General features: G+C 38.9%; 1 protein-coding gene across 1 annotated transcript in view; it reads right to left on the reverse strand.

Annotated features, from left to right (window-relative positions):
* UBAP2 (ubiquitin associated protein 2) overlaps nt 1-25,998 on the reverse strand; it is a 113,405-nt gene that overhangs the window by 75,585 nt on the left and 11,822 nt on the right. The window contains 6 exon segments of the mRNA XM_042804735.1: nt 2,404-2,481; nt 4,254-4,311; nt 4,313-4,408; nt 8,281-8,391; nt 10,266-10,343; nt 14,356-14,495. Coding sequence (XP_042660669.1) covers nt 2,404-2,481; nt 4,254-4,311; nt 4,313-4,408; nt 8,281-8,391; nt 10,266-10,343; nt 14,356-14,454 — 520 coding nt within the window. The 5' untranslated portion in view covers nt 14,455-14,495.

A 25,998-nucleotide genomic window follows, 5' to 3' on the forward strand; every position in this document is an offset into this window, starting at 1 on the left:
TATAGATGGGAAGACTATCTATAAAAACAAATTTCTTGATTCCCTTCCAACACAAAGTTTATACCCTCTGTAGCAAACAAAGATTAAGGGCAGGCCAATTCCAGGTCAGGCGTGCCCTGAAACACATCCTGTGATACATTTTTGCTTTTTGTTAATCAGTCAGTAACACCTATCTACTTCAAATCCCTGATCTACTGCATGCCAGCAACCACTGGTGTTTGTACACTGTATACCTACTACACTATAAAGTTGCAAGGAATGTCACACAGTCATTAACAGAAGATCTACTGCACAACTAAAGTAGTCCCTACAGCACCAAGGCTGAAATACTCTGTATCAGGATTCTCTCTCCTCTGTAAACTGCACCTTATCACCCCAGTGTCAATCCCATTTCTTACTTTCAATGCATATCATCTCTTAAAATTAGGTTGATCTACAGTGAAGCAGCAATACTATGGCCCAGCAGATCTTCCCCTAGAAAGCAGCCAGTAAGATAACTCCAGCCTGAGAAGGTAGCTTAAAATAGAGACAGTGCATTGCTCAGTTATTAGCTGACCCCCAATTTCTATTCAATGCCTAGATACCTACACACACAGATTCTGCAAGAAACATTTCTAAAAAAGGGTTCTGTGGTGATTACCAGCAATCTATGTACTTTGAGCTGAAGTACTTTATCCCACATTTGACTATTCTGTGTAACAGAAAAAAAAAAAAAAAAAGACTGCTGAATGAAATGGCAGGAAGCTTTTTTTATTATTTCTACTAATATCCAAAGAAAGAAGGTCATCCATCCCTAAAATACTGAGAAGTGAATTACACAGCTTTATACAACTCCCTGCAGATTTCAAGGGCTTGCATTATAAAACTGAACTAGGTATTTCCTGTCACACACACTTGTCACATAATGATCTTGAAGTCGTTCAACAGGTTTATCACAGACAGTTGAGAACACTTCATTAAGATACTTTGCTCACATGAATGTACAGTCTAAAATATTTGGTGGAGAGATACAGTAACACTATATACACTGAGCCAGTGAACAGAAATTGGTTGAAGTTCCTGTTTCTTCAGTCAGGTATGTCAGTTTACCCGATGATTATGTGCTTTGGCTTGAGCCGTATTTATCTAAAGAGCTACAGCGTTGACAACAAAAGCAGTGTATTGTTCATAAGGTTGCAAAGCAAAAACTAGACTGCATTTGAAATTAACCTCTAAGTTTCACCCAACAATTTTAAAAAATCCTACCTTTATATTTCCAATTTGAGTGTAAATGATTATTTACAAAACAAATACTGAAAAACTTATATTCCATCTATTAACAGTGCCAACATAACAAAAACTATAACTGTGAATTATATGACACCCTCTCCTGCAGAACTACCTCTCTGCACACACCATTTGGTATTTGCTGATTCACAGGCACAACCGAGTCATTCTCACAACCCTCTGGAAACTACATGTCTTTGCATCTTTCCACTCCTTCAAGGTGCAGATCTGGAGACAGTGAAGTTGGATGTGCTTGCCTTTGAATGCCTTGTTACTGAACACTCCAAAGAGAAGGAAGTCCTCTGAAGGAAGAATTTTTCACAAGTCAGACATTACTTACTACATACGTTAGCTCTGCTGTGCACTTCATCAATTTAACTCATTTAATACCCACTTCCCCACACAACCTGCACCGTACCTAGATTACTCACTCTCATTCCTCCTGCTTTAAGACAAGACACGGCTCTTTCCACTCCATCCTGTGAAAATCCAAGCCAACTACACATCCATTCATTCTACTTCACATCCATTATCAACATCTTTCCTATCTCTTCTACAGGATAGAATGAGACTTGTACCCAAGACTCTGCAGTATTCTTTTTCCACAGTTCACCTCTACAACTCTTCTGTGCCAAATTTGTTCTCTTATCAAGAAGTCTCTAAGGTGGCTTGTGCTCTCTCTGGCTACTGAAAACAAGACAAGCCTGACAACCGAATCTACCCCAAAGAAACGGCAAAAGTACACATCAAATCCTCCCCAAGAGGTCTACAAATGGAATCTGGTATTCTCCTGCTGCCAGGGTACATTGTGAGGAACCTAGTACACTTCCACTCTCAGGAGGCTGGCATTAATCCAATTGAGAAAACAGCTCTCCACAGCCAGAGCACACCAGCCTAACACACAGGAAATTACCATAAAGGTGATCTGTGTCAACTCTTTTATGTTGTTCTAAGACCAAGACATGGCAAGGTGTAAAGGAGGGGGATGTACCTAAATTAAAGGTGGTCAAAGTGCTTATGGAATCAAAGGGCAACCAACAAATGCTTTTAAAAAGAAGTGTTTAAAGAAATAAATGGGAGAGTTCCATTTCAGGACATGAAATCAGTGCCAGTCACACACCAATGCCACCACCTCACCTCTCCCACGGCCACGTTTCCCACGGTCTGAAGGCCTGTCTCCTTGATTGTTGTCCACTCCATTCTCTTCAGCTCTAACTGTGGAGAGAGGACAGCTTAAGAGAACTTTTAGAGACCTGTATATGAGATAGTATAGCCATCTGCTTAACCTAACCCCAAAAGAAAAGGCAAGATTTTGAAGTGGGCTAGTCAACAGATCTCAGTCACCCCTCTCCTTTGGGAGCCTAGCAACAAGCAAGTTATGTTCACTTTGCACTGGACAATTAGGAAGCAAAATATCTAGTAAGAGGGAAATGTCCCTCAGTAGACACACTACTGGTTTTTGAAATAATAATTAAAAAAAAAATGTGCAGTGGCTTGCAGCCTACACTATTAAGTTAATTATGGTCTCATCTCTTTAATGAGGTAGAAAATACAGCTGTCTCATACTGTGCTTCCTTGATAACACGCAGGGTGACGACAGTGAAAGAATAAGGGATAACAAAGAACATCAACTCTTCTCCTGTCTGCCCATACCACATCCCTGTACAACCAGGGAAACTTAAAAGAACTCTCTCTCCTCTGTATTTAAATCAGAGGGATTATGACTGGGTGAAGGAGAGGCATTAGAAAAGCACTGCAACTTGACTATTTTGTGGAAAACTCCTGAGAAGGTACTCTGAAAGGTGGCTGGCTCCTTGAAGAAAAAGAAGAAAAAAAATAAAAAATGACTGCCCACTTAAAACACTGCTGAGATTTTGTACTACACAACTACTCCTAATTGTAGTAACAAAATCATTAATACTGGGATGTAAAGCTGGGAAGAAAATATCAAGATTTGGTAACCATCTCAAAAGTCTTTAATTCCAGATTACAGAAAGAGACAAGCAGGATCTGGCTCTGGCAAAAGTTTTGCCCCCCCCACTTTCGCTCTGATGGATCCAATTCCAATTTGTTCTAATCACAGCTGCAAGATTTAGTAATATTTTTTCCTATCTTGATGTTACTCTATTCTACAAAGATTCACAATGTCTTCATTGGCACAATATTTGAATATATTCCAATAATTAATTAGAATATGCATTAAAATATTGTAAATATTTTTTCCTCCTTTTAAGAGAAAAGCTAAAAATATTGTTTTCATTCTGGTTTCTTTGCTCATCTATCAGTGTTCTGTACAGTCCTTACAGGCAATGCACACAGCTTTGATACTGCTGATAAAACTTAAGAGGAGAAAGCAACATATATTCAATGGTGATCTAATGTAATTCTACCTAACTTGGAAACAACAGTATTCCTTTGTACAACGTATTACTGCACCTATATAAACTGCAGGAAATTTTTAAATGTTTCAACTCACAAATAATTTTCTCTGTTGTAGAAACTCACCTTTGGTTGGCTTATGTAATATAAACTAGAGATTAATAATGATCTCTATGTTTTCATTCCCTTTATGAGAAGATGAGAACATCTTTAGGTTCTCCCACTCATAAAAGGAGATGGAGTCAAAGCTGGGTCATTTTTTCATTAAAAGAAACAAAAAAAAGTGTATCAGCTGTGCAATGACACACTTGCTCTCAAGCAGTCTTACAGAGTCAATTCTAAAACTTACACAAAGAACAGGCAACTTGTACAAGATCAATTAATCAAAAAAGGACAGAAAAATAAACTGCTGCTCTTAACAAGCACTCCATCCCCAAACCAAGCTACACAGACAGATCAAGCACACCCATTGCACAAACAAGTTATCCCCTTCAGTGTTGAGCTATAGCTCGGATGGATTTTACTCCGTTAAGAATTCACTCTTAACTCAGTCAGTTTCAGCTGCAAGAAAAGTGTCTGAATCTTTAAAAATGAACCCCTATACGTACACTCTCGGCCGCGGCTGCCTCCTCTTCCCCGTCTGTTGGAACTTCCCCATCCGCTGACTCACTTCTCTGTCCCCTCGTTTTTCTCTGTTCTCTTTGTTTCCTGAACTTTCCTTTCCAAGGCTTTTCTTCTTTCCCCCTACAGTCTCCCAAGAAGTCTATTTGGGTAGAATAGAATTAGATAAAAAAATGAAAAAGAAAGAGACAGCTCTCAATGCATACTTCCACTTCAGACTTCCCTAGTTCATGGAAAAAACATGTATTTGCATAGCATCATATATTTAATACATTGCAAACTACAATGATACAAATGGAAACACAGGCTGTATTTCTGGGAAAAGACGAAGAAAGAAACAAGTTTTAGAAGTTGGATTGTCTTGTAGAATGTGAGAATCCCAAGTATTTCTGGCTATAATGAACTTTTACTAATTCAAGGAAGCCTATACAAGACCAGAACAGAAAATGTGTGAAGCAAGCAACAGTTTTCCTCTCAAATACCTCCATAAATCTAGCAAGGGAGCATGCACAGAGCTACCTTTTTCTACTAAGGAAATGAGAAAATGCTTATAAGCATCACTGAACAAGAGAGTGGTAAGTGGCCTAAGGCATATAAAAAAAAAATAAAAAAAAAAAAAAAAAAGAGAGAGAAAAAAGAAAAACGATTATCAGGACATACTAGAATTCAAGCACCAACTAGACAGAATGTCAGAACAACAACATGAGAAAACTGAGGCCACGGTAAGTCAGATCATCCAATCTTAATATAGGAAAAACTATGTCTGAACAAGACAAGGGGCAAAGTCCAAACATCAGTTTTCAGCTTTAATATTAAGTTCCATCTTTAAAATAAATTCAGGGAGGGTATCGGCTCCATAAGAGTATCTGTAGGAGTTGAAAACAAAATGACTAAAACAATTGCTAAGAATAGCACAGCACCTCATATATTATGCAACTGCATGGATAGTCTACTGAGCCATAGTTGCAAAAGCAAAGAAGAAAGGTATTATTTGCAAACCATTGAGATGGCAGATAGGTTTATATGTATGTCCCCATCTCTAGGAACTTATAGTCTAGGTAAGGTATTTAAGCATAAAATTTGCATATGCTATTAAGGTGTCATCAGCTGTGAAGCACTAAATCCATGACCTGTGACCAGGCATCTGCATCAAGCAAAAAGGTTGGCTATCAGTACTTTTAGGTCCTGTCCTTTCTCCTCTCAATTCAAACAGCAGCTCAGAAGTCCTTACGAGGCAGGCAATGGCTAGCTAGTCCAAGCTGCCTAGAACTGAGAAAACTAATGCTATTGAGAAAGCAGGTAACAAAGCAGTTTACAATTATAAACCCAGAGTTTCAGTGTCTCCTTTGAGATAATATGGTTACGCTCTCTTATTTTTTGACATAGTATCGGTGAGATAGAAGGCATTCAATTTCACCTCCAGTATAGAAGACCACACTACCATAAACCAGCTTAGGTGAAGCACAGACAGTGTGGATTAGAATTACAAAACTACACATTTGAGCAACACCATGTTATCTGTGCAACAGAAAACGTTTCTCCAGTAACTATTATATGACTTCACATGATGTAGCCTGGGTAACCGCATTACACACTAGAACACTCCTAGAACTTTAGAGACACTTCACAGGATGAAAAATAACTGCACAGACAATTGAAGAACCAAGTCCATATAGTTCAGAATGCACTATTTCATTGATGGGAATGGTGCCAAAAGATCTTCGACCATTTTAAGAAATACCAAAACTGAATGATCCTGCAATGCTTAAGAGGAAGCACCTCTCCTTAGTAAGGTTTTACATGACGTAGGAAAGATCAGTAAAAGAACAACTATGAAAGCGTCAGATCCATGCTTTTAGTTTTGAGGAAAGCCTTGAGAAGTTGGGCATGTCCTTTAAGGTAGAGGACTGGTGCTACCTCTGGGCAGAGAATTTATCATAGACTACTGAAGCTGTCTGTTTTCGTAAGGGAGCTAACTGATCACAATTTCAGCTGATGATGCCTAAGGCAACCCAAATGACAGTTGTAGGCCTGATCTTCGAAAATATTTAACTAGAAGCCTTCTTGCAGGCCTGATCTTAGATGAAAAGATGAACACTGAGAGGTACTCCTTTGTTCTATCTTCAAAGGTTTAGAAAGTAAAACATGGTCAGGCATAAATGGATCTTACGCCTGTAGGAAGTTAAACGAATAGACAACTTGGGCAAAGAAACATGCCCTTCTCTACTTTCATCTACAAGTCTCTATCTATCCAAAGCCAGACTATCAAAATTATTACAACTGAAAAGTCCTCATAAAGACTAACAGTCACACAGCATAAAGCCTTGAAGTCCACAAGGTTGAAAAAAAAAAAAAATGTCAAAACTGGCAGAGCACCAAATAAATTATAAATAGACATTCTAGCTATCATTCCCTCCTCTTGTAAATTCCTCAAACTGGACAGAAAGATCTTCCAAATGAGGTATATTAAAAAAAAAAAAAAAAAAAGAAAACAAACTTCTGGTGCATCAAAGCAGAGAGAAACTAGAAAATGAGATTTGTGAATCTGCATTCAGAACTAGTAGTACCTACTGCTTCCAACTTTACATCAAATCCAGAGTTAAACTGTTCTGGAGTATAATGGCCTTAAAACAAACCCTTCAAGTGGAAGGTCCAGAAACTTCCATAAAGAACAATAAGTTTCTTCAAGCCCTTCAATTAATACTCTTTCCTCCCTGAGCCCGTTAAGTTCTCTGTATTTGTTTCCACGTTCCATTGTGTCTACAGAGAGCAGTGTGTTCAGAGGGACTTACCAAAATAGCAGAACACATCACTCTGTTGCTTCTATTTGATAAATGAGTTCAGAAAGTTTCTTCCATGTCATGATCACTTAGAACAATTTGCTAAAGTAGGAAAGCATTTAACATTCTCCATCAACCAGAAAATTATTTTCAACTAGAAAATGGCAAATACCAGAAGTACAAGCAAACACAAAACCAGTACGTTACGAAGACATGAGATATTCTCTTCTAATCCCAACTTGCCAGTTCACTCAGTATTATATACTTCTGTGTTTTAGATTACCTCAACTTTGACAAATGAAAAGGGGATAGAAAACAAAGTCCTCTCAGACAGAACAATATGTGTCCTAGATTTGGGAGGTGGTAGAAGGGTGGTGTGAGTTTCCTCATTAACAATAAGCTAAAGTACACATCCTGACAAATCACAGGAAATACTGAATGTTCAGCATTAAGAAAGGAAGCCCAATTTTTTTTCCCAATGTAGATGAGATGGAACCTAGTTTACTCCCTTGGATAAACTGTAAGAAGTACCTCCAGCAAAAACTTCAACTGCAGCCAAGACATTCTTTCTGGTATCTTTTGGGATAAAAAATTGCTCTGTGTAACATTTTTAAAATTGCTCTGTGTGACATTATTTGTTTTTATATACACACTGTTTAGTTTCCTCTTTCTGCTTGTCAATGAAGCCATTCAAATAAGCAACAGTGTGAAAGGAGCAACTACTTGCTGTATCCTCTTCTGTCATTAGTAGCATTGTCAATGCAACTTTCAGATGTGGAAACTGCCTCCAACTTCAACGTTGGCAATACACACCTAAAGAAGTTGCACAACTTAAAATATATGCCTGCCTTTGAGGTTTATGAAGATTACCCTTGGTGACAAACACTTAGTCTCAGGTCTCAGAGCTGTGGCAGTGCTACAGGGTAACCACAAACATTGCAGCAAAACACAGGCCTGTGTCTGACAGAGCACCGAGTTATGCTGCAAACTTAAATCTGCTGCATGTAAATGAAAGACGGAAGACTGCAGGAGGCCAGCTGAACACCCACAACATTTTCAAGGTACTCTAAGGTATGGATACAGTAGAGAAGCTGTCCTGATCTCAATTTCCTTCAAAAGAATTTGAATGGAAACATTGAAATTGAAAGCTTCTGAAATACAATTTTCCCAGTCACTTCCTAGAAGTAGAAAGATGCAGCAAACAGAGCCATTTAATATGAAAGTAAAACCTTACCGTGTCTGAATTTCCTTCCAGCAGTATGTTGATTGCTCTGTTCACATCCCCATTACAATCATGTAGTGCCACTATGCACTCATCTTGGTTTTTCCCCGTCACTTCCATAAGCTGGCAGTAAAAGTCAGACATGTTAAGATATCTAAATTATCATCATAAGAAAATAAGAGTTAGTATCACCACAGATTCCAAGAAACTGAATAGCTACTGTGTCAGAGCAAACTAAAATCCTAAAGCTATTTGAATTTTATAGATCTGCTTGAGGTTCAGAGAGGAGACAGGATGAAAGAAAAATTAATTGGCATATCAATAAAGTACTCTCTTTCACACCTTTTCTTTTTCCTTTATGCTTGCAGCAAATGCTGTCATCCCAGAGACAGCAGTACATAAGGACAAAGATGTAAAAGACCAGGGAAGCTCTGTTATCATCAGGTATACCCCTGAAGAGACTGTGGCTCATAGATAAGGCTCCACTTGGCACAGGTACAACCCTGAAGGACTGAAGTCTGTCAATAAGTCAAAGCCAGAGCAGGGGCAAGGGGAGGAGTTCACTGTAATATTAAACCTGATGGTCTGGTCCAAAGGAACCATGGGTGGAGACTGTAATGGAAATACCATTAAATTGTTGTAACCTGGGATTTGAATTGAATGTTATGGGGATTACTACAGCAGGAATCACTTGCTGCTGGCCAGCTAGGAGCAAAGGAAGGACAGTGGCAAGTGGTGTTCCTCAGGTGTTGGTTGAACATCTCAGGTGTACTGTTGAACATCTTTGTTGGCTACACAGACAGTGGGATCAAGTGCACCCTCAGCAAGTTTGCTGACAACACCAAGCTGAGTGGTGACACGCTGGAGGGAAGGGATGCCATCCAGAGGGACCTGGGCAGGCTGGAGAGGTGCAAATCTCATGGAGTTCAACAAGGCCAAGTGCAAGGTCCTGCACATGGGTCGGGGCAATCCCAAGCACAAACACAGGCTGGGAGATGAGTGGATGGAGAGCAGCCCTGCAGAGAAGAACTTGGGGGTGTTGGTGGATGGAAAACTGACTGTGAGCCAGCAATGTGCACTCACAGCCCAGAAAGTCAACTGTGTCCTGGGCTGCATCAAGAGAAGCGTGGCCAGCAGGTCAAGGGAGGGGATTCTCCCTCTCTACTCTGCTCTGGTGAGACCCTATCCAGCCAAGGTCAACCCACAACAGAGGCATAATGGTTTTAAAATGAAAAAGGGTGGATTTTGATTAGATATAAGGAAGAAACTCCTCACTGTGAGGGTGATGAGACACTGGCACAGGTTGCCCAGAGCAGCTGTGGCTGCCCCCTCCCTGGAAGGGTTCAAGGCCAGGTTGGATGGGGCTTTGAACAACCTGGGCTGGTGGAAGGTGTCCCTGCCTGTGGCAGGGGCATTGGAACTAGGTCTTTAAGGTCCCTTCCAACTAGAATCATTCTATGATTCTATGATTTCATTTTTGGTGTAATTCTATCCTTTTGATGTACACACATATCTGGGAGGTCAGATTAATTTTTTTTTTTTTAAAGTAACACTTCAATACACCTTTAAGCTATGATTAGATTTTACTTTTCCTGAAAAACAGCCAAGATATTAGCAAACTCAGTTTACATAGTTGACATATTTTTCCCATATGCATGTACATGTGGACAAGCTGAATGCACTCCTTATTCTGTCAATCTTTAAGCATCAGGACCATACAGTGTGGAAGAGACATCAGCACAGATGAATTCTGGCTTAAAGGCTTGTCTATAAAGGAAAATACACTGATGTAACTATACAGCCAGATCTATACTACCACACAATCTCTTGTAAACAGACTTTACAGCGCAGTAAGAACACTTTTTGCTAGTTAAACTTACATTCTTTTGAAAAAGGTTTCACCTAAAACAGAAACAGATGCTTTAGCTCCAAAACATAAGCCAGGTTTGGAGCACATTACTGCAGGGCCTAAAAATTCTGTATCATAAGAAACATACTTGTTTCACTTTATCTTCAAAATCTGCGTCGTTCTTATCATAGATCATCTGAGCAAGGCGAATCTGTTCTGCTGTTGCCTGAAAAATGCAAGCATCCAATAAAATACACAAAAGATAACAATATATTTTTTAAAAGTATCTTCTAATGTCACTGTATTTTTTTCTCCAGATACTCAAGAACATACACAACAAGCACAGAGGTGACATGGGGAAGAGATTAACATCACCTCTATGCCCATTTTATAGTTAAAAATTTAGCTGGGACAGAAGCAATTTCAACACATTCTAATGTGTTTGAACCACAGTTAAAGGTCAACATATAGACAAGACAACCATATAATAAAATGGAACTTACCACAGAAGCCTATGCTGCGATATTATTACTTTTACTTCTATGTAGTATCTACTACTCCTGAGTTAGAGTTTTACCATAACAAACTGGCAATGGTGTTTCTAAATTAACCACATGTCTGATACTGGCTCACATCACCCCCACAACTCTCCCAGCAACAACCTGACTCTGTAGTTTTATGAGCACTTAAAAAGAGACTGAGTCGTGCTTCAAGATTTTCCTTATGAACAGCTGCACTTATTTTCTTCATAAGCAAATACTAGTCTCTGAAAACTGCCAAAGGATCTTGCTATCGATGAAATATCTGGTGCTTCTGTAACATTTCCGGACCACAAATCCATGCTGGCAACTTCTCCAAAAGCTGAAATAATAAAATGGATGGATGCAGTAAAGTGACATATATACAAACAGGCTGTGGCTGCCTGAAAGAGAAAGCAACTCAAAAACACTGTCACATCATACAGGACACTCTTCACAGTGTGGCATTTGCAGTCTACTTGAACTGCACTCCCATGAAAATCCAAAAATAAATATTCTACATGATCCTGGATCTAATTTGATTTCTGCTCAAACAGAAGAGACTTCCATTTCATGCTAGAGAAGGCTGATACTGAAGAAAGCCAGGACCCGAAATGTGAGTTGATGTGCTGCAGAAAACTTCTTCATTGAGAAGGGGACTACCTCATCCACTGAAATCCTTGACAGTAAAGATTCATCCTCGGCAGATGGTTGAATCTTACCTTTCAAAGTCTCACTTCACAGGACAGCCACATGGAATTCTGTGCCTCAAGCTCAGACTTAATCAGCCTTAAACTGCTTTGGTTTTGGAGTTTACCACAAATAGAAGCTCTAGAAGAGGTCACCAGGTATAAAGGCTGAGAAGAGTCTAAAAATTACTCCATCATACACCAGCAGCTGCTTATTTTCTAAGAAGTTACTGCAGCTGTCCCAGTGCCTTGAGTGAAGCGACATTTACTGCGCTCAGAGGCGACGTTCCAAGACAATTAGCGTTTGTGCCGGAGTTAAGTACTCTGCACTATTTCAAATTTTCAAAGTGTCATGCTGACAGCTTCATACGTCACTCCACTCAGTAACACAGAGGAGAGCCTGCTCTGGAATTCCCCGCACCAGCCCTGGTGCCACCCTCCACAAAAACGTCCCAGTCAGTGCAGTGCTCTGTGCAAACGAGCTCACTCTTGGTGTCTGATGAGAGCTCAGCAGAGAGCAAAAACAAAAGGTCTGCTGGTTTCAGGAATTAAGCCTTGTTGATCCATCTTCTCACTCTAACTTCAGCCTCCTCAGGCCCACTGCAACTTTTAAACTAGTGAAGAGATATCCTTTAAAGATATCCAAAACAAAAATGTTCTGTAGAGACATGACAGAACTTTTGACCAGAAACAGGAAGCCATTAAGATTACTTTTTTTTCTGTAAACTGACTTTCTTTCAAGTCCACATTAGAAGACAAAAATACACCAATTTTATAACTATATCAAATGTGTGACAGTATCTCCAGTTTTACTACGTAAGCAGAGAGCTTGGAAACAAACAGATGCAATATCACTAATATTTATGCCAGTGGGTTGCACTCAGATGAAATTGAAGATTCAGAAGAATAAAAAATAAAAAAACAAATCAATGTCACAAAGTTTTGGTTTTCTTCCAGCAAGTGGCTCTTTTATTTTGAAGGGACCATCATTATAAGTAACACTGCAGTATCCTATAAAAGAATATAATTAAGTTTTAATTGCAACTAAGAAAATAGTATCATCTTAAGCCAGCTAAAACTTTACTCAATCTTACAAGATATATTATCTTTGCAGCATAACACAGTGATGGAAATTTTTAATCAACAACTTTGAACTACCAGAAAACAGAAATGTGCAAAATACAGAATTGAGTGATAGTAATAGGCCCAGTTCTTATAATAAAATGGCATATTTATTACTCACGAGCAATGCAAAAGAACTGTGATGTAATTTCTTAAATAACTTAAATGATGATCAATGCAATATTATGACAATGAAATCTCCATTTGGGAAAGCAATGTTATTCTACATTCAGCAAAATGAATCAATGGTGGTTAAACAGTAAAATCCCACACGTTTCTGCTAATCTGTAAAGTCTGAAAAAGCAGAAAGGTCCATCTAAACAATAAAAAAACATGGTGCACTAAAATGTAAATGCTGTATATTAAATAACTATCTTTTCCACTGAAATGACCAAATCAATATCTACTATGCAAGTAGTAGAATAAGCAAACTGAATAAAAAAAGTCCATATGACTTAATGCTTAAAATCAATTAATCACATGGGTTGAAAAGGTCCTCCAGTGATACCCTGTGAAATCTCCCACTGAGAACATGTCCCATCAGAGGAGCTGCTAAGGGCCAAAGAGAGATCCCACAACTTCTCTAATCCATGACTGTATGCACGGTAAACATTTTTTTTCCTCCTAACAACTGGAATTTCCAGTGTTCCAACTCATGCCACTGTTTCTCTGAAAAGAGTCTGGCTTCACCTTTTCTATACCCTTTCATGAGGTATCTGAATAGATGACCTTGTCTTGCCTTCTTAGGGCTGAACAAATCCAGTAACCTCAGCCACCCCTCATTCATCCTGTGCTCCAGACTCTCAACCATCCCTGCAGGTCTTCATTGTACTTGCTCCCATCTGTCAGTGTGTCTTGTACCAGGGAAACCAAAATTGGGCAGAGTACTTCACTGCTGTCTTGCAGATGTCAAAAAAGGGGAAACCATCACTGCTATCAACCTGCTTACTATAGTCCTGCAGCCTTACTTGTTATAAAACAAAACCAAATTCAACTTCATCTGTTGAAAGTCACTTTATAAATCCACACATTAGCATAAATCACCACTATGCAAAGTGCTGCAACACAAGGAGATTACAAGGGCTTGAGGTCACATAATTAATACAGTACAAAACAGAATGAAAGCCCCTCCACATTAAAGATCAGTCTAGAAAACAATAAGACACAATTTTCCAGAGGAGCACTTCTAGATTGACGCACTCTCTGCCAGCAGAGAACTGAGGCAGTTCTTGAATTAAGTCCAATTTTGAGAAGTACCTGACAAGAGAATAATGAGTTGCCAAGAGCAGAGACATTTTACACTCTTTGTAACCCAGACAAGCAAGAAAATTTACTCTGCTGCTGAGAATCAGACAATGGGGCAAGATCTTAATTTCAATCTCACAGATACCCAAAATAATTTTAGTCTGCTAGTGGATGATCATCTTCATTTCACTTTGTGAGTGCACAAGAAGTTTAGGATTTTGCGATTTGGAGGTGTGCTGAATCATGCTGTAGAACACAGCACACATCTAATGAAACTTTTCCCACCCACCCAAGTTCCTCTATCAACCAGAAATCTTCTTGTATCATGAGGGTGGCATATGGAAGAGCTGAGATCTGAAGACACTGAGGTCACAGGACAGAAATCCTGACAAAGGCACAGAATTCCTCACTGATAAGAAATGTTGCTGAAGAACACAAAGTTCCTTTAGAGACACGAATACAGGAACAATTTAATGCTGTGCTGGATTACTGAGTAATTAAAGCGAGATATCAAAAATATCCAAAATAGACCATAATTATTCCTCCTGTCTTTTCTCAGTTTTTACGGACTTAGCAAAGAAATGGAGATCATTACATACGAAATGCTTACTTTGAACTCAAAGATGATTATACAGCATTATAGTACATATAGTATAGCACATACCTGTACTACTTGTTTCTGTGGTTGTGTTGGCTGTGTGGTTGAAATTTGCGTTTTGTCCCGAGTGCCCCGGGTACGTTCACTGCCCACCGAAGTCATCATATACAGTATATACAAAACAATGTATGTACAAAATAGAAAATCTGAGAGATAGGAGAAAAAAAAAAAGAGTGCATGAGTTAAGGCAAGATACTGATTTGATAAATTCAATACTCAGATAATACAGAAATGGAGTAGCTTGAACTCTTCCTGCCTTTACCACGAATTCTATACAGAGACTCCTGAGAAAGCAGCTTCAATACACTATTATTGAATTTATTGAAGTCTTTGCAGTAAAGGGGGAAATGTAGTAGATAAAAAGCATTTTTGTCAGCTGATTGGGATCTGCCTAGATCTGTACGTCCAGACAACAACTAAATCTCACAGCTTTTTCTCATTATTTAACATACAGACCTTTCTATCTGCTATTCGGACAAAATTTCAGCTCCGGCTGTATCATTCCTTAAATGTCGGGAATACTTGCTGTCTTAATGCCTAGAATTTAACCACTCTCATACCCACTCAAAATACTAACACAAAAATCACATTCACAAACTAGGCAGTTCCTCTTCCCTATCATCAAACTGTTTTCCTGCACACCTATGGACGTTGTGGCCAACGCCCACTCTACTTCTCAACTCTCATTTAAAAGAGAAATTATTCTGCTTACCTTTAAATCCAGCCTCTGTAGCCAGCATTTTTGTTTTGTTCTCCCTCATACTTACAGAAATTATTTACAAAACTACCTATTACCCTGCTTTAAACATGCATTTGTTGTATGGCAACAAAGAAATACAAAAGAAAACCCAAATCCCACACACACATCATTGATATCCAGTTTGTGGCAGTCAGCTTTCATTCTCATTCATCCTCTAGCATTAAGATTACTTTGAAACAATAAATTTATTATTCCCCCTGTGTTTGTACAGCATCTAACACAAGGCTAATTGATGCGTATGGTTTATAGTAGCTATGATAACTGGAAAAAGATCTCTCAACTGGTCAGAACAGTCAAAGTCAACTACCAAGTCTCTGTCCCCATGACACTGGGAAGTAAAACCTGCAAGTTTAGGGAACCAAGGGCAACGTGCAAGTGGTACACCTGGGCAGGAGGAAATGTGCAAACAAGCAGCAAAGCACTTTTACTGCAGCTCCAATGTATGAACGTGCCTCAGCATGCAACTTGGCAGCTTTGGTGCAAGCTGGCTAGCACTGAGCTCAATCCATGATTAGATGAAAACTGATCAAACTGCTATGACTGCATAGACAAGGATGTGTTCAATACCCAACCGCTCACTAGAACTCAAAAGTGGTAAGTACTCAACAATTAAAGCTGCAATGAGATGCTTAAATTTAAACTTTGATTCATGATGCTCAGGAACTTCATCTAAATCAAAAAGACAATTAACCCCATTATCATGTAAATCTCTTCTTCACTTTAGAAATACCTTTTTGTTGGCCAAAATTGAACCCCAACATTGAATTTCTTTACATGCTAGTTAAAGCATTCTATAAAGTCTGAAGAGAAAGTATATTTCCATGAACCCTTACTTATTTAACAAGAGGGCCTGCCTTTACCAGAAACTGAATGTAGTAGGAGCTGAAATGGAACACTGTGTTTCTCCAGCTTTATGAATATATTCACCAAAGCCAATCTGTCTCCCTGTCTCTTAAGGTAGTCTAACTTTGTTGTCTTCCAAGACCCAGAACACACAAAGCCTTCAGAGCACTGCACCTGACACCCTAAAAGCCAGATACAATCAGAACAGAGGCTATTCACGCTTACAACAGTATGTTCTATGGAAAGCAAAATATTAAGCAGACGTGGAGGTGGTCTGAACATCAAGTTCAACATTTATCTCTAACTATCTGGTCATGGCTGTACACTGATATTCTAAACACATTATGGACAGTGTTCAGTTGAATTCACAGTAGAAATTACTTTTGATCTTTGTGTTAAAATCTGCTTTATAAGCCTTGCTGACTGAACTGCCAATGTCCAAATGTATAAATTTATATAGACTAATAATGACCTTTGGGTTGTTTTATTTTGGTTTTTTTTTTTTTTTTTTTTTTTCCTTAAGTGTTGGTCAGTTCATCACGATTTGAACCTAGCATAATAAGCAATGAAAAAAAGCCCCAGACAGAGAACTTGACAGAGAGCACTAACCTCTCTGAAAGACAGGCTAATAATTTCAAATACAATTGTCTGGAATTAGTCCACTGTGATTTAAGATATGGTGAGAAATAACCCCATTGGGTCTCCATTTGTTCATCATTTCTGAATTAACACCATGTTAACACAGATTCTGCTACCTAGGAATTTTGACATACATTTCAATCCTATTTTCTCTAATTTCACCAAAGCTTCTAAAAATACCATGATCCATGTTTTGGACATGACAACAGTACACACACATTAAAACAAAGAGGTTTTTGTTTGTTTGTAAAGCACATGCTGAACTATAACCTACACTTCTGATAGCCAGGCAACCTATGGGTACCTGAAGAGGACTGTGTGTTTTCTCCCTCTCCTAACATGTATTTTACCGTGTCTCTGCAGCACAGCTGTTTAAGCCATGTTTGATTTTCAGCATGAAAAGATACTTTAAGGAAAAAAATCAGGCACACAAATATTTGAAACACCCCTGGGAGAAGAAGCAGCACAGCAAAATCAGCCCACTGGTGGGAACAAAGCCAAACCACCTGAAGAGTAAACTGTATGTTTAAAGAAGATCCTCTTCTGGCTGACCATGCAAGCCATGAGCAGCACAATTTGGGAACAGGTCCGAAGCAGAAAATCACTGAAGGCGAGAGCCTCTTCCTGGCACACAAGGAGCAGTCAAAGGGCCCTGCTCCTCTACAGATGGTGCACTGACCAGCGAAACACCGCACCTCCCTGGCACGGGCATGCCTTCACTGTGCCCGGCTGAGACCTCACACCCTACCACACCTACTCGCTAGAGTACCAAAGCAGCAGGCAGAAGTGAGGCAGATAGCCACTGCCTTCAAGTTACCATAGTGACAACAATTTTGAGCCCTAAGTGGGATATTATTCATTAATAAGATAGGGCTGAACAAGAATGTTTCCTTGCTCACAAAGCAGCTTCTTACTTTCCCCAATTTCTCATACTAAAGTCTGTTTGGCAGGCTGTTGTCATAGCAATGAGTAGGATATCACAAACTGATTAACTTCATTTTAACTGCAGATCAAATGAGGAAAGAAGGTTTGAGGCTGGGAGGAAGACAACTCTTAATTAAAATCTGTTTAATAAAGATCAAAAAAATATTCAGACAAGCAGATGTTCCTGTTTCTATGTCAGGGTCTGGCTCAGTGCAGACGTCCCTCATCAGCAGTTAATATTTGACCTTGTAGAGACACTGCAACTCTAGTAAGCAGCCAAAACAGCTGTATTTTGAAGAAATAGACACACATTAAATGAAACAAACCCCCCAGAACACTATCAAAAAAGAAGAAAAAAAGAGACTGGTTTTCCCAAAACTGTTGTGTAAAGAAGGTGGTCACGCTTTCTTTCATGACAATAACAAAAGAAGCACGAGATTGCTGTAAACCCTTTTTCACTGATGTAACCTAGTACTTCCAGAGGAAGGTTGTCTTTATTTCTAATTTAAAAGCAAGACAAGAAAAACGTTCAAACAAAAAAAATTTAAACCCCCTTGATTAGTAGTTAAGAACATTGTTCACTTCAAGTATGTTTAGCTTTTCAAGCTCTAATGAATTCAAATTTCAGCACTTCCTCATAAAGCAAATAACTAGACTTACAAATGGAAAGTAACAAAAACATTTAAGAGGAAAATAATCCCAAATCTCAAAGTTTTGTTTGTTTTAGTGTTTCCATCTGTACAGAAAATTTAGCCCAAGGATGTATACTACAAGAGCAGATACGGTATTGCATAATATGCTGTCATGAGACTGGTGATGAAATGGCAACAATTACTCTAGTTTCCAAAAGCAGTACCAAAGTATTGGTCTCAACACCCAACTTCCTTAGAGATCAAATCCCACCCTCTCCCAAAGTCTCCATACCATAAGTCTTATCCAACACATTTAGTTGGGGTTTTGCTCTGGATTTTAGAAGGAAAAGAGGAAGGCAAAGAATCAAAGAGTAATTGAACGCATACCAACACAAAAAGCAGGCTTTTAAAGCTATCATGTTTTCTTTGATCTTTTATTCAACTCTCTTTCAGCAAGAAATCTAGTCCTTTTAAGACTCAAAGAAGTCACAAAAGCTAGAGATATACGTAACACAAATTGATTTGACAGGGTTGCAAGACCCTCAAGACACCATAAATCTATTGCTGAACTTCCAGGGACAGACCATGCACACCAACACCACCTGACTTTCAAGGATCCTTCTGAAGTTAAATATTCACTTCCATCAGCTGAACAAAACATTTGAAGTTTCAATTCTTTTCCTGAGGCTGTCTCAAGAAAGTTATTTTCTTGACTCTCTGAACTAGGAGCTGTGATAAAAAAACACGGTGCAGAAATGTCTGTGAACACCTTAGAAGTGTGATTGTTTTTTTATAGTCTAAACACAAAGCTACTCAGTCAAGGATTTCTCACAATGACAGGGATGGGAAAAGGCTGCAGGACAGTGCCTCATGATGGCATGACTACTGTACATGTACAGTGAGTCTAGTTTATTACTACAGCAGTAGTGTGACATGAGCATGAGGAAAAGGAGTAAAGGAAAAAAATTAAGTCTGCAAAGCATGAATGCAATGCATTTCCCTCAAGTGCTGTTGTCCAAAGTATCTCACCACCTTTATTAATGCTTGAAAGGGGAAAAGAGTTTGTAAGAGTCAGATGTTCCTCAGGAGCAGTGAGGATGACTCAGTGTCCATACTGCCCCAGACCAACAATACTGAATCTGAGCTTATGGATCCTGGGAGGATTCATGTCTCATCTTATGGTCTTCTGTAAATAGGAAAAATATTGATGACCAGGAGTAGACCTGCATTACTGGCAGAACACTACAGAAGAGAGAAATTGTACTATCTGTATGCTTTCATGCTTTACCAAGAAAAGAGAATGGCTGAGAGTAGACAGAGTACCAGTGCAGACATATAAACTAACATACACACTTCCAGTTGTGTTAGCAAAGCATGCTGGTAAGTGAATACTCTTACCCACCCTTCTAAAAATCCATCAAATTGTTAGTTGAAATTACTATTCTGCCAAGTCAATCTATAATCATCTAAGAGCATATCCTGATCTACAGAAATCAATGATTTCTCATTACCAGAAATAAAAAAAGTTAATTTCAAGGATTAGTGTTCCCAAGTAAATGTTATACAAAGGAAGAGAAATAAACATACAAAGAGATCTTACAAACAAAAGCAAAGGCAGCTTTGTTTTGGAAGAGAAAGAAGTGCTCATCTTCAAAAGACTGTAGTTAGGCAAAGTCTGGTCACGTATCCAGAGCCCTTGTCAAAAGCATGATGTGGAAGGGTGGACTGAACAGTGCATGTTGAGCAGGTTTCAATCATGAATGTAATATCATTATTCTTAAAAAATCTTTAAATCTCACGATATCCATCTTTGCTACTATCCCAGTGTCTCTGCCTAACAGATGTGTTTTACACTTGAGTATATTCTGTTGATTATTCTATCTTTAACCAAAATCTGCCAATAAACAGCCAGCAGACTTTTCCTCATCTTTTCTTTATAAATATTCAAACTTCAGAGGCAACAAGCACCCTTATTCACACAGAAATTTCTGAAGGAGGAATCTGAATTTCCCCAAATTCAACTTTCACATGTATTTAAAAAAAAAAAAAAAAATACAATCACACTAAAATCAGAGAAGCCTATCCGACTTCCATCCAGGGCTTTATCTTTCACACAGCCAAGGCAATCTTTAGATTGTTAAAAACCTGGTTAGTAAAATCTACCCAGCTTTGCTACTATCGAAAGACAACACTCTTGAGTGATTCTGGACAATCAAAAGGCAGTGAATGTCCTAGAAGACTCAGAGGACCTGACCTTATGTTTCAGACATCAGCATCTACAGAGTCACTACTCTCATCTTTTACTGCCTTTCTGCAAAAACACCACTTTAAATAGCAACCAGTTGGACTTCCACATGCAAAAAGAATAAAGCCTTGATCCCTGTCCTAATTAATTATAAGCCTCATGTTTGCAAGGACCTGAAAGATGCAGGAGTTACCAACACTTATCATTGACTATAATGAAACTAAGTAACAGAGACCCAATTAGATTAACCACATGTTATTTTCTAAGCACCACTCTCAGGACTACCAGAAATAGAGGATCTTACTAGACACAGACAAAACCACAGTTGTTATAATTTAGATGATTTAAAAAAAAAAAAAAAAAAAAAAAAAAAGCACTGCACTGGTCCACTTAGAAACATAATGTATAGAAAATAGGAATTCTCTTTGTGGAGCAACAATCATGGAAATCCCGTGAGGAAGGGGCAGCAGCAAGTTCACTTCTGAAGTATGTTTCTCTGCTGAGAAATATCTTAAGAAAAGCTCTGGACTGTCCTGATATTCTAAGACCTAAAAGGAAAATTAAATTCATGTTCCTGTCATCTTTGATGGTGAAGGACATAATTTCTTGCCCTCTGTCATAGAGAAGGCTTTTCTTATGCAAACCCTCTCTAAAAGCTATCAAAGAGATAATGTATTCCCCTCATTGACCACACCGTCTGCTGTCCTGAACTGTCAATTAACTCAGTATCTCAGGTTAGGAAGCATACGGTGACCACGGTGGCTCAGAGATGGTTCCTAGTGCTTGGACAGCCATGCACACACTCTACTTCCTCTTGCTACAGTAGGAAAGGAACACCTCCACTTCCGAGTCCTCTGCTCTTCTGACTTTTCTAGCCTAATGAGATAAAAGAAAGTATTATCCAAGTCAATATACAGTACACTCACTGTTTATTCCATCACTGCTCCATTCAGTGGTGAAGAACCATCAGTACTGCAATTTTCCTTTTCATACCCATTTAGCTGGGTTTGTCCAAAGAAAAAAAATATTAAAATGGAACCATCAACAAAGAATAACAGAAAAGGTAAAGGCCTCAGTGTTTTCCCTCCTAAGGTTTCCAGATTAGTGTCCAGTGAAAGGGCACTACAGCATCTACAACTTCCAACAAAATAGCAGCTAGCAGAACTACATCCTAGTCATCCCATGCAATAAATACTCAGAATGAATTACACACTGCATTAACAAGGAGGCTCGTAAAAAACATTAACTAGTACTTCACAAAAGGAAAGGTTTATTGCAGCTGAGGAAAAAACTGAACTAGCAGGTTTTTCAGGGTTGAAAATCATTACCTTCTGCAGCCAGAACTAACAGCCTTCCTGAAGTCACATACAAGTCACATACAAGAGTTTGGGACAAAAAAGCAGGACTAGAGTTTTAGTTCCCATTTGGTAACAGGTTGTTTATTCAAAGTTCAATTCATAGTTCAAGTAGAACCCAAGCATTTATTCCATTAAAATCAAGTTTCAGCTCACATCTAATACCATGCAACTGTGAGCTGTCACCAGAAATGGCATTCCTGCTCCTCTGCTCTTTAATTACATAATATTGCTACTTCCCTTCAAACAGACTTACAATCCTGCAGCTGCAGAGGGAGGGGGTTCAGTGAGCTGACCCAAGAGCAAACTAAACCCTCTAAAACAAAACAGTGAGTCAGTTGAATTAGCTTATCCAGTGGAAAACTATGTGGCTATACAACTGCTCAATCTGACACAAGGGATAGGAATCAAGTTCATGAGGAAAGGAGGAACTTCCATTTCAGCAGACATGTACCACTATAGCATAGGCAAAATGTGAGGTTTCACATTTTGTTTTCCTGGAATCCAGTATAGCAAGACTTGATTCCTGGTCAGGCCATCTGCAAGCAACAAGAACCACAAACATTAAAAACGCTTTGTTGGCATTTTAAAAAATTTAAAACTCCCAGGAACAGACTCTGCCAGCAGGGTGACCTTGAATAAATCACTATTTTATAACATATATATTCTTTTGACCACCAGTGAGAAAATAGAGACTTGTATCACCTTTACTAAGGAATATTCCTTTATGCCCAGCCTCTTGGATATCTCTTAACATTCAGCAACTTGAAGAATACACTTACAAAAATTTGGAGGTGCTTCTACCCAAACAAGAGGAGACTATAATCAAGCAACATTAGGACAGCCTGACTAAGGCACCTGATGGTAATCTAGAATACAGTCCTTTCCCTCAGCCACGGGAGTATCTGTCTACATTAAGTTTCAGGTATTAAACTAGACTAACTACCCTGAAGCAAATCAGCCACCGAAAGCAATCTTTAATGATTTTGTACACACATCTAAATATTCAATGCTTTTGTTGGTCATCTTTGTTTTTCACTTTCATAGGAATAATACACTTAAACGTCTACCCTTTCCCTATCAGAAGCCCCACCTTGAGAAGGCTTGCTCCCTCTGCCAGCTCATTAAAACTCATAGAAGTCCCTCCAAGGGGGAAAGGAGGAAATCCAGATAGACTTGTCCGGGAAGACAGGGCTGGGTGACTTGGAAGTTCTTCAAATGGCTCCCTCCACAAAAAAAAAAAAAAAAAAAAAAAAAAAAATCACAAGGGAAAGCATCTGCAGACTTCAGTGATTGGCACAGCTTTCCAGACTACCCGATATAAACTCAGGGGTCAGCTAGAAGCACAGGTAAGCTCAGGACATGCACACACACACATATATAGATATAGATATAGGTGAGGAAACAGCTGCGGAGTACCTAACAAGCTACAGATGTTCTCTTCAAAGAATACATGGAAGGACATACAATCTCAGGTCACACTCTAGTTAAGCTATCAATACTACAAGGAAAAAAAAAGATATTTCAGTTGCCAGAGCATCTCAGATAAGACTTAAGTGCAGCACTAAAGCTGCATAGGACTTACAGCCTTCCTGCATTAACAGTGACTGACTTGTATCAAAAGCACTATTCCCCACACCTCTGGTGACAATGTCAGCAGAACACTTTCAAAACAGTTTTTAAGCTTAGGCTATGTCAGTATATACAACATGAGCTACAAGAATACATCAAGGACACTTGTGGTTTGTCAGTAGTACCAACGGTAAAACACAACAGTTAAAAAAACAAAACCACCAACTTTCAGTGGATCAACCCCCACCAATCATTACCCTTACAATCAACAGCTAGTTGTACCCACAAGATGAGTAATTCATGAAACAGCAAACAAAGGGGAAAAAAAAAAAAGCTGTTAAATAACAACAACAACAAAAAAACTTATTAGGAAAACTAATCCAGATTAAACTAGTATCGGAACAAAAAAAGATGTTGCATTGTAACAGGAGCAGGGAAAATAACATGTACTGAGAACTGTTGGCTTTGGCTATTGAACTATTTCAGCTATTCGCTCTGATGTAATGGCCCATATCTAAACAGCCCCTAAAATTAACTGCTCTTTACACAGAAGAACAAACCAAATAAGAAGATTCAGGCTGAAACCCAGGTACTCAAAATGACAGAAAGAAGCAGCTAACACAAGCCGGGAGCACGCAGCCAGGGCAAGGCACAGAAGGGTGAATTTGCTTTGAGCACAGTCCTTGTAAAGAAGGTGGCACACAGGAAGCAGCACTCGGCGCCGGACATCTCGCCGCCAGATCACCAACAGCTCCGCGCTTGTGCTCTCCCTGCCCCCTCCAGCTCCCTCCCGCATTGCCAAACCCCACTCTCCTGGAACAGCTTCCAAAGAAATTGTCTGAATAGAAACAGATACAAGCAACAGGACTAAAAATAGCTAAGCCAGAGCAGAGACATTTGTTACTTTGTGACACTGGCGGAAACACACTCAACTGCATTGAAAAAAAAAAAAAGGGCACCTAGTTAATTCACACTGTAATTGGCAACAAGGAACAAAGTAGAAAGTGCCACCATACAAAAAAAGTTTTGGAGAGAAGGATTAATTCAGACTTCTGACATTCATCAGATCACATTACAACACTCGCAACAAAAAGCAACGGCTAAGTTACAAGCCACAAATGATATAAAAGAAAATGCACTAAGTAATCAGTAAGCCTGTATCTAAAAAATGTGCTAAAAACCTTATGGTATCACATATTTCATTCTAGCTTCAGAGTTTTGGTAGCAACACTAAATAGCTCAGGTATCATTTCTGCACCCATCCAGAGCCCTACTCTTTGAACCTGAGGGGAGAAGACCTGTAGAGATCACTGCTTGTGATACGCTCACATATTCAGAAAACCAAAGAAAACCACGAGTCTTGCTGAAAAACAAACAAACAAACAAGACAAACAAACAAACAAACAAAAAAAAAAACTAAAGCAAGATATTCTACAACATCTTTCTATAATTTTCCCTCAGGTGATGATACTTCCAAATGTTCATCTTAGGCAAGAGAACCCACCAAAATAAAAAAGTATTTTTTTCACAGCGACATAACATCTGAATGCAAAGTTCCAGAAGGAGGAAAAGAAACAATAGTTTCTAAGGCAGTATTAGAAGCTTCCTTCCTTCATAATCTTATGCTTCTACTGTGCATAAAATTTTGATGAAAACTCACAGCCATTTGGTTCAGTTTAGCTTTCCAAAGCAAAGCACTTCAGGAAGCCGAGTCCTTCTTTTCAAATTTATCATCAGGTGCTCAGAGACAAGCAGCCACTGAAACAGCACCAAGAACTGAAAGCCGTAAGAGATCACTTTTACTTCTCCACCTCTGTGCTGCTCCTTCTATGGTCAGGACTGTTGTGAGCATTCTGTCTATCTTTAAATAAGGTGGGTTTGATTAGTTCCCTTTGATGCTAATCCTTATCTGGACCTGCTTCAGTCAGAAAACCTTTTTTTACCCCAAGTTTTCCACTTGATTTTGAGCATTATTCTCACAATCACAAGTTCTCAACTTGGTGTCATGTGTAAATTCACTTATTCTTGTTCCACCACCCTGGAAGTTTACATGAGGTCAAGTCTATCTGCATGAAAACAATAACAAATTACCCAGAGAGATGAAGGACTAACAATCTTTACAACTTCAAAAGTACAATAAGCTAGAAAGGAGCAGGTAAATAAAAGAGCTCTCCACACAGAACTCAAATCTAGAAGCAGGAATACTGCCATCCAGGCTGTTCTTGAGTGTTTAATATTAAAAAAACAAAGTGAAATTCATCTCCCACTTCTTAGTTTCTTAATCTTTTTAAAGATTATATCAAAGAGATGAGCTGCTCACATATGATGACAAATTCCCCAAGGTTTCACTGCACTTAATTCAGTATTTATTTTCTCTCCAACACAAGTAGAGGGGGAGAAACAACCCATAGACTTCTTCTAAGATCAACAATCACTGTTCTAGCTCCCCATCTCCACCTTTTTCTGCAAGTCTAAACTGACTTAAACATTGCTTGGCTGTCACGCATTTTCTGCCTCCGGTAGGAGGTTCTCACTCTCCTCCACAATTTCTTTCCAAGCCAGACTAACTTATAATGAAATTGGAATAGTGCAAAGAATAATTATTTTTAAAGCTTGCAAAATCTAATAAGCTTATAAAGTTTTTCTTCAAAACTTCCTTCCTATTGACAGACCATTAAG

This window comes from Tyto alba, unplaced genomic scaffold, assembly GCF_018691265.1.
Source record: "Tyto alba isolate M040663 unplaced genomic scaffold, T.alba_DEE_v4.0 Super-Scaffold_42, whole genome shotgun sequence".
NCBI lineage: Eukaryota > Metazoa > Chordata > Aves > Strigiformes > Tytonidae > Tyto > Tyto alba.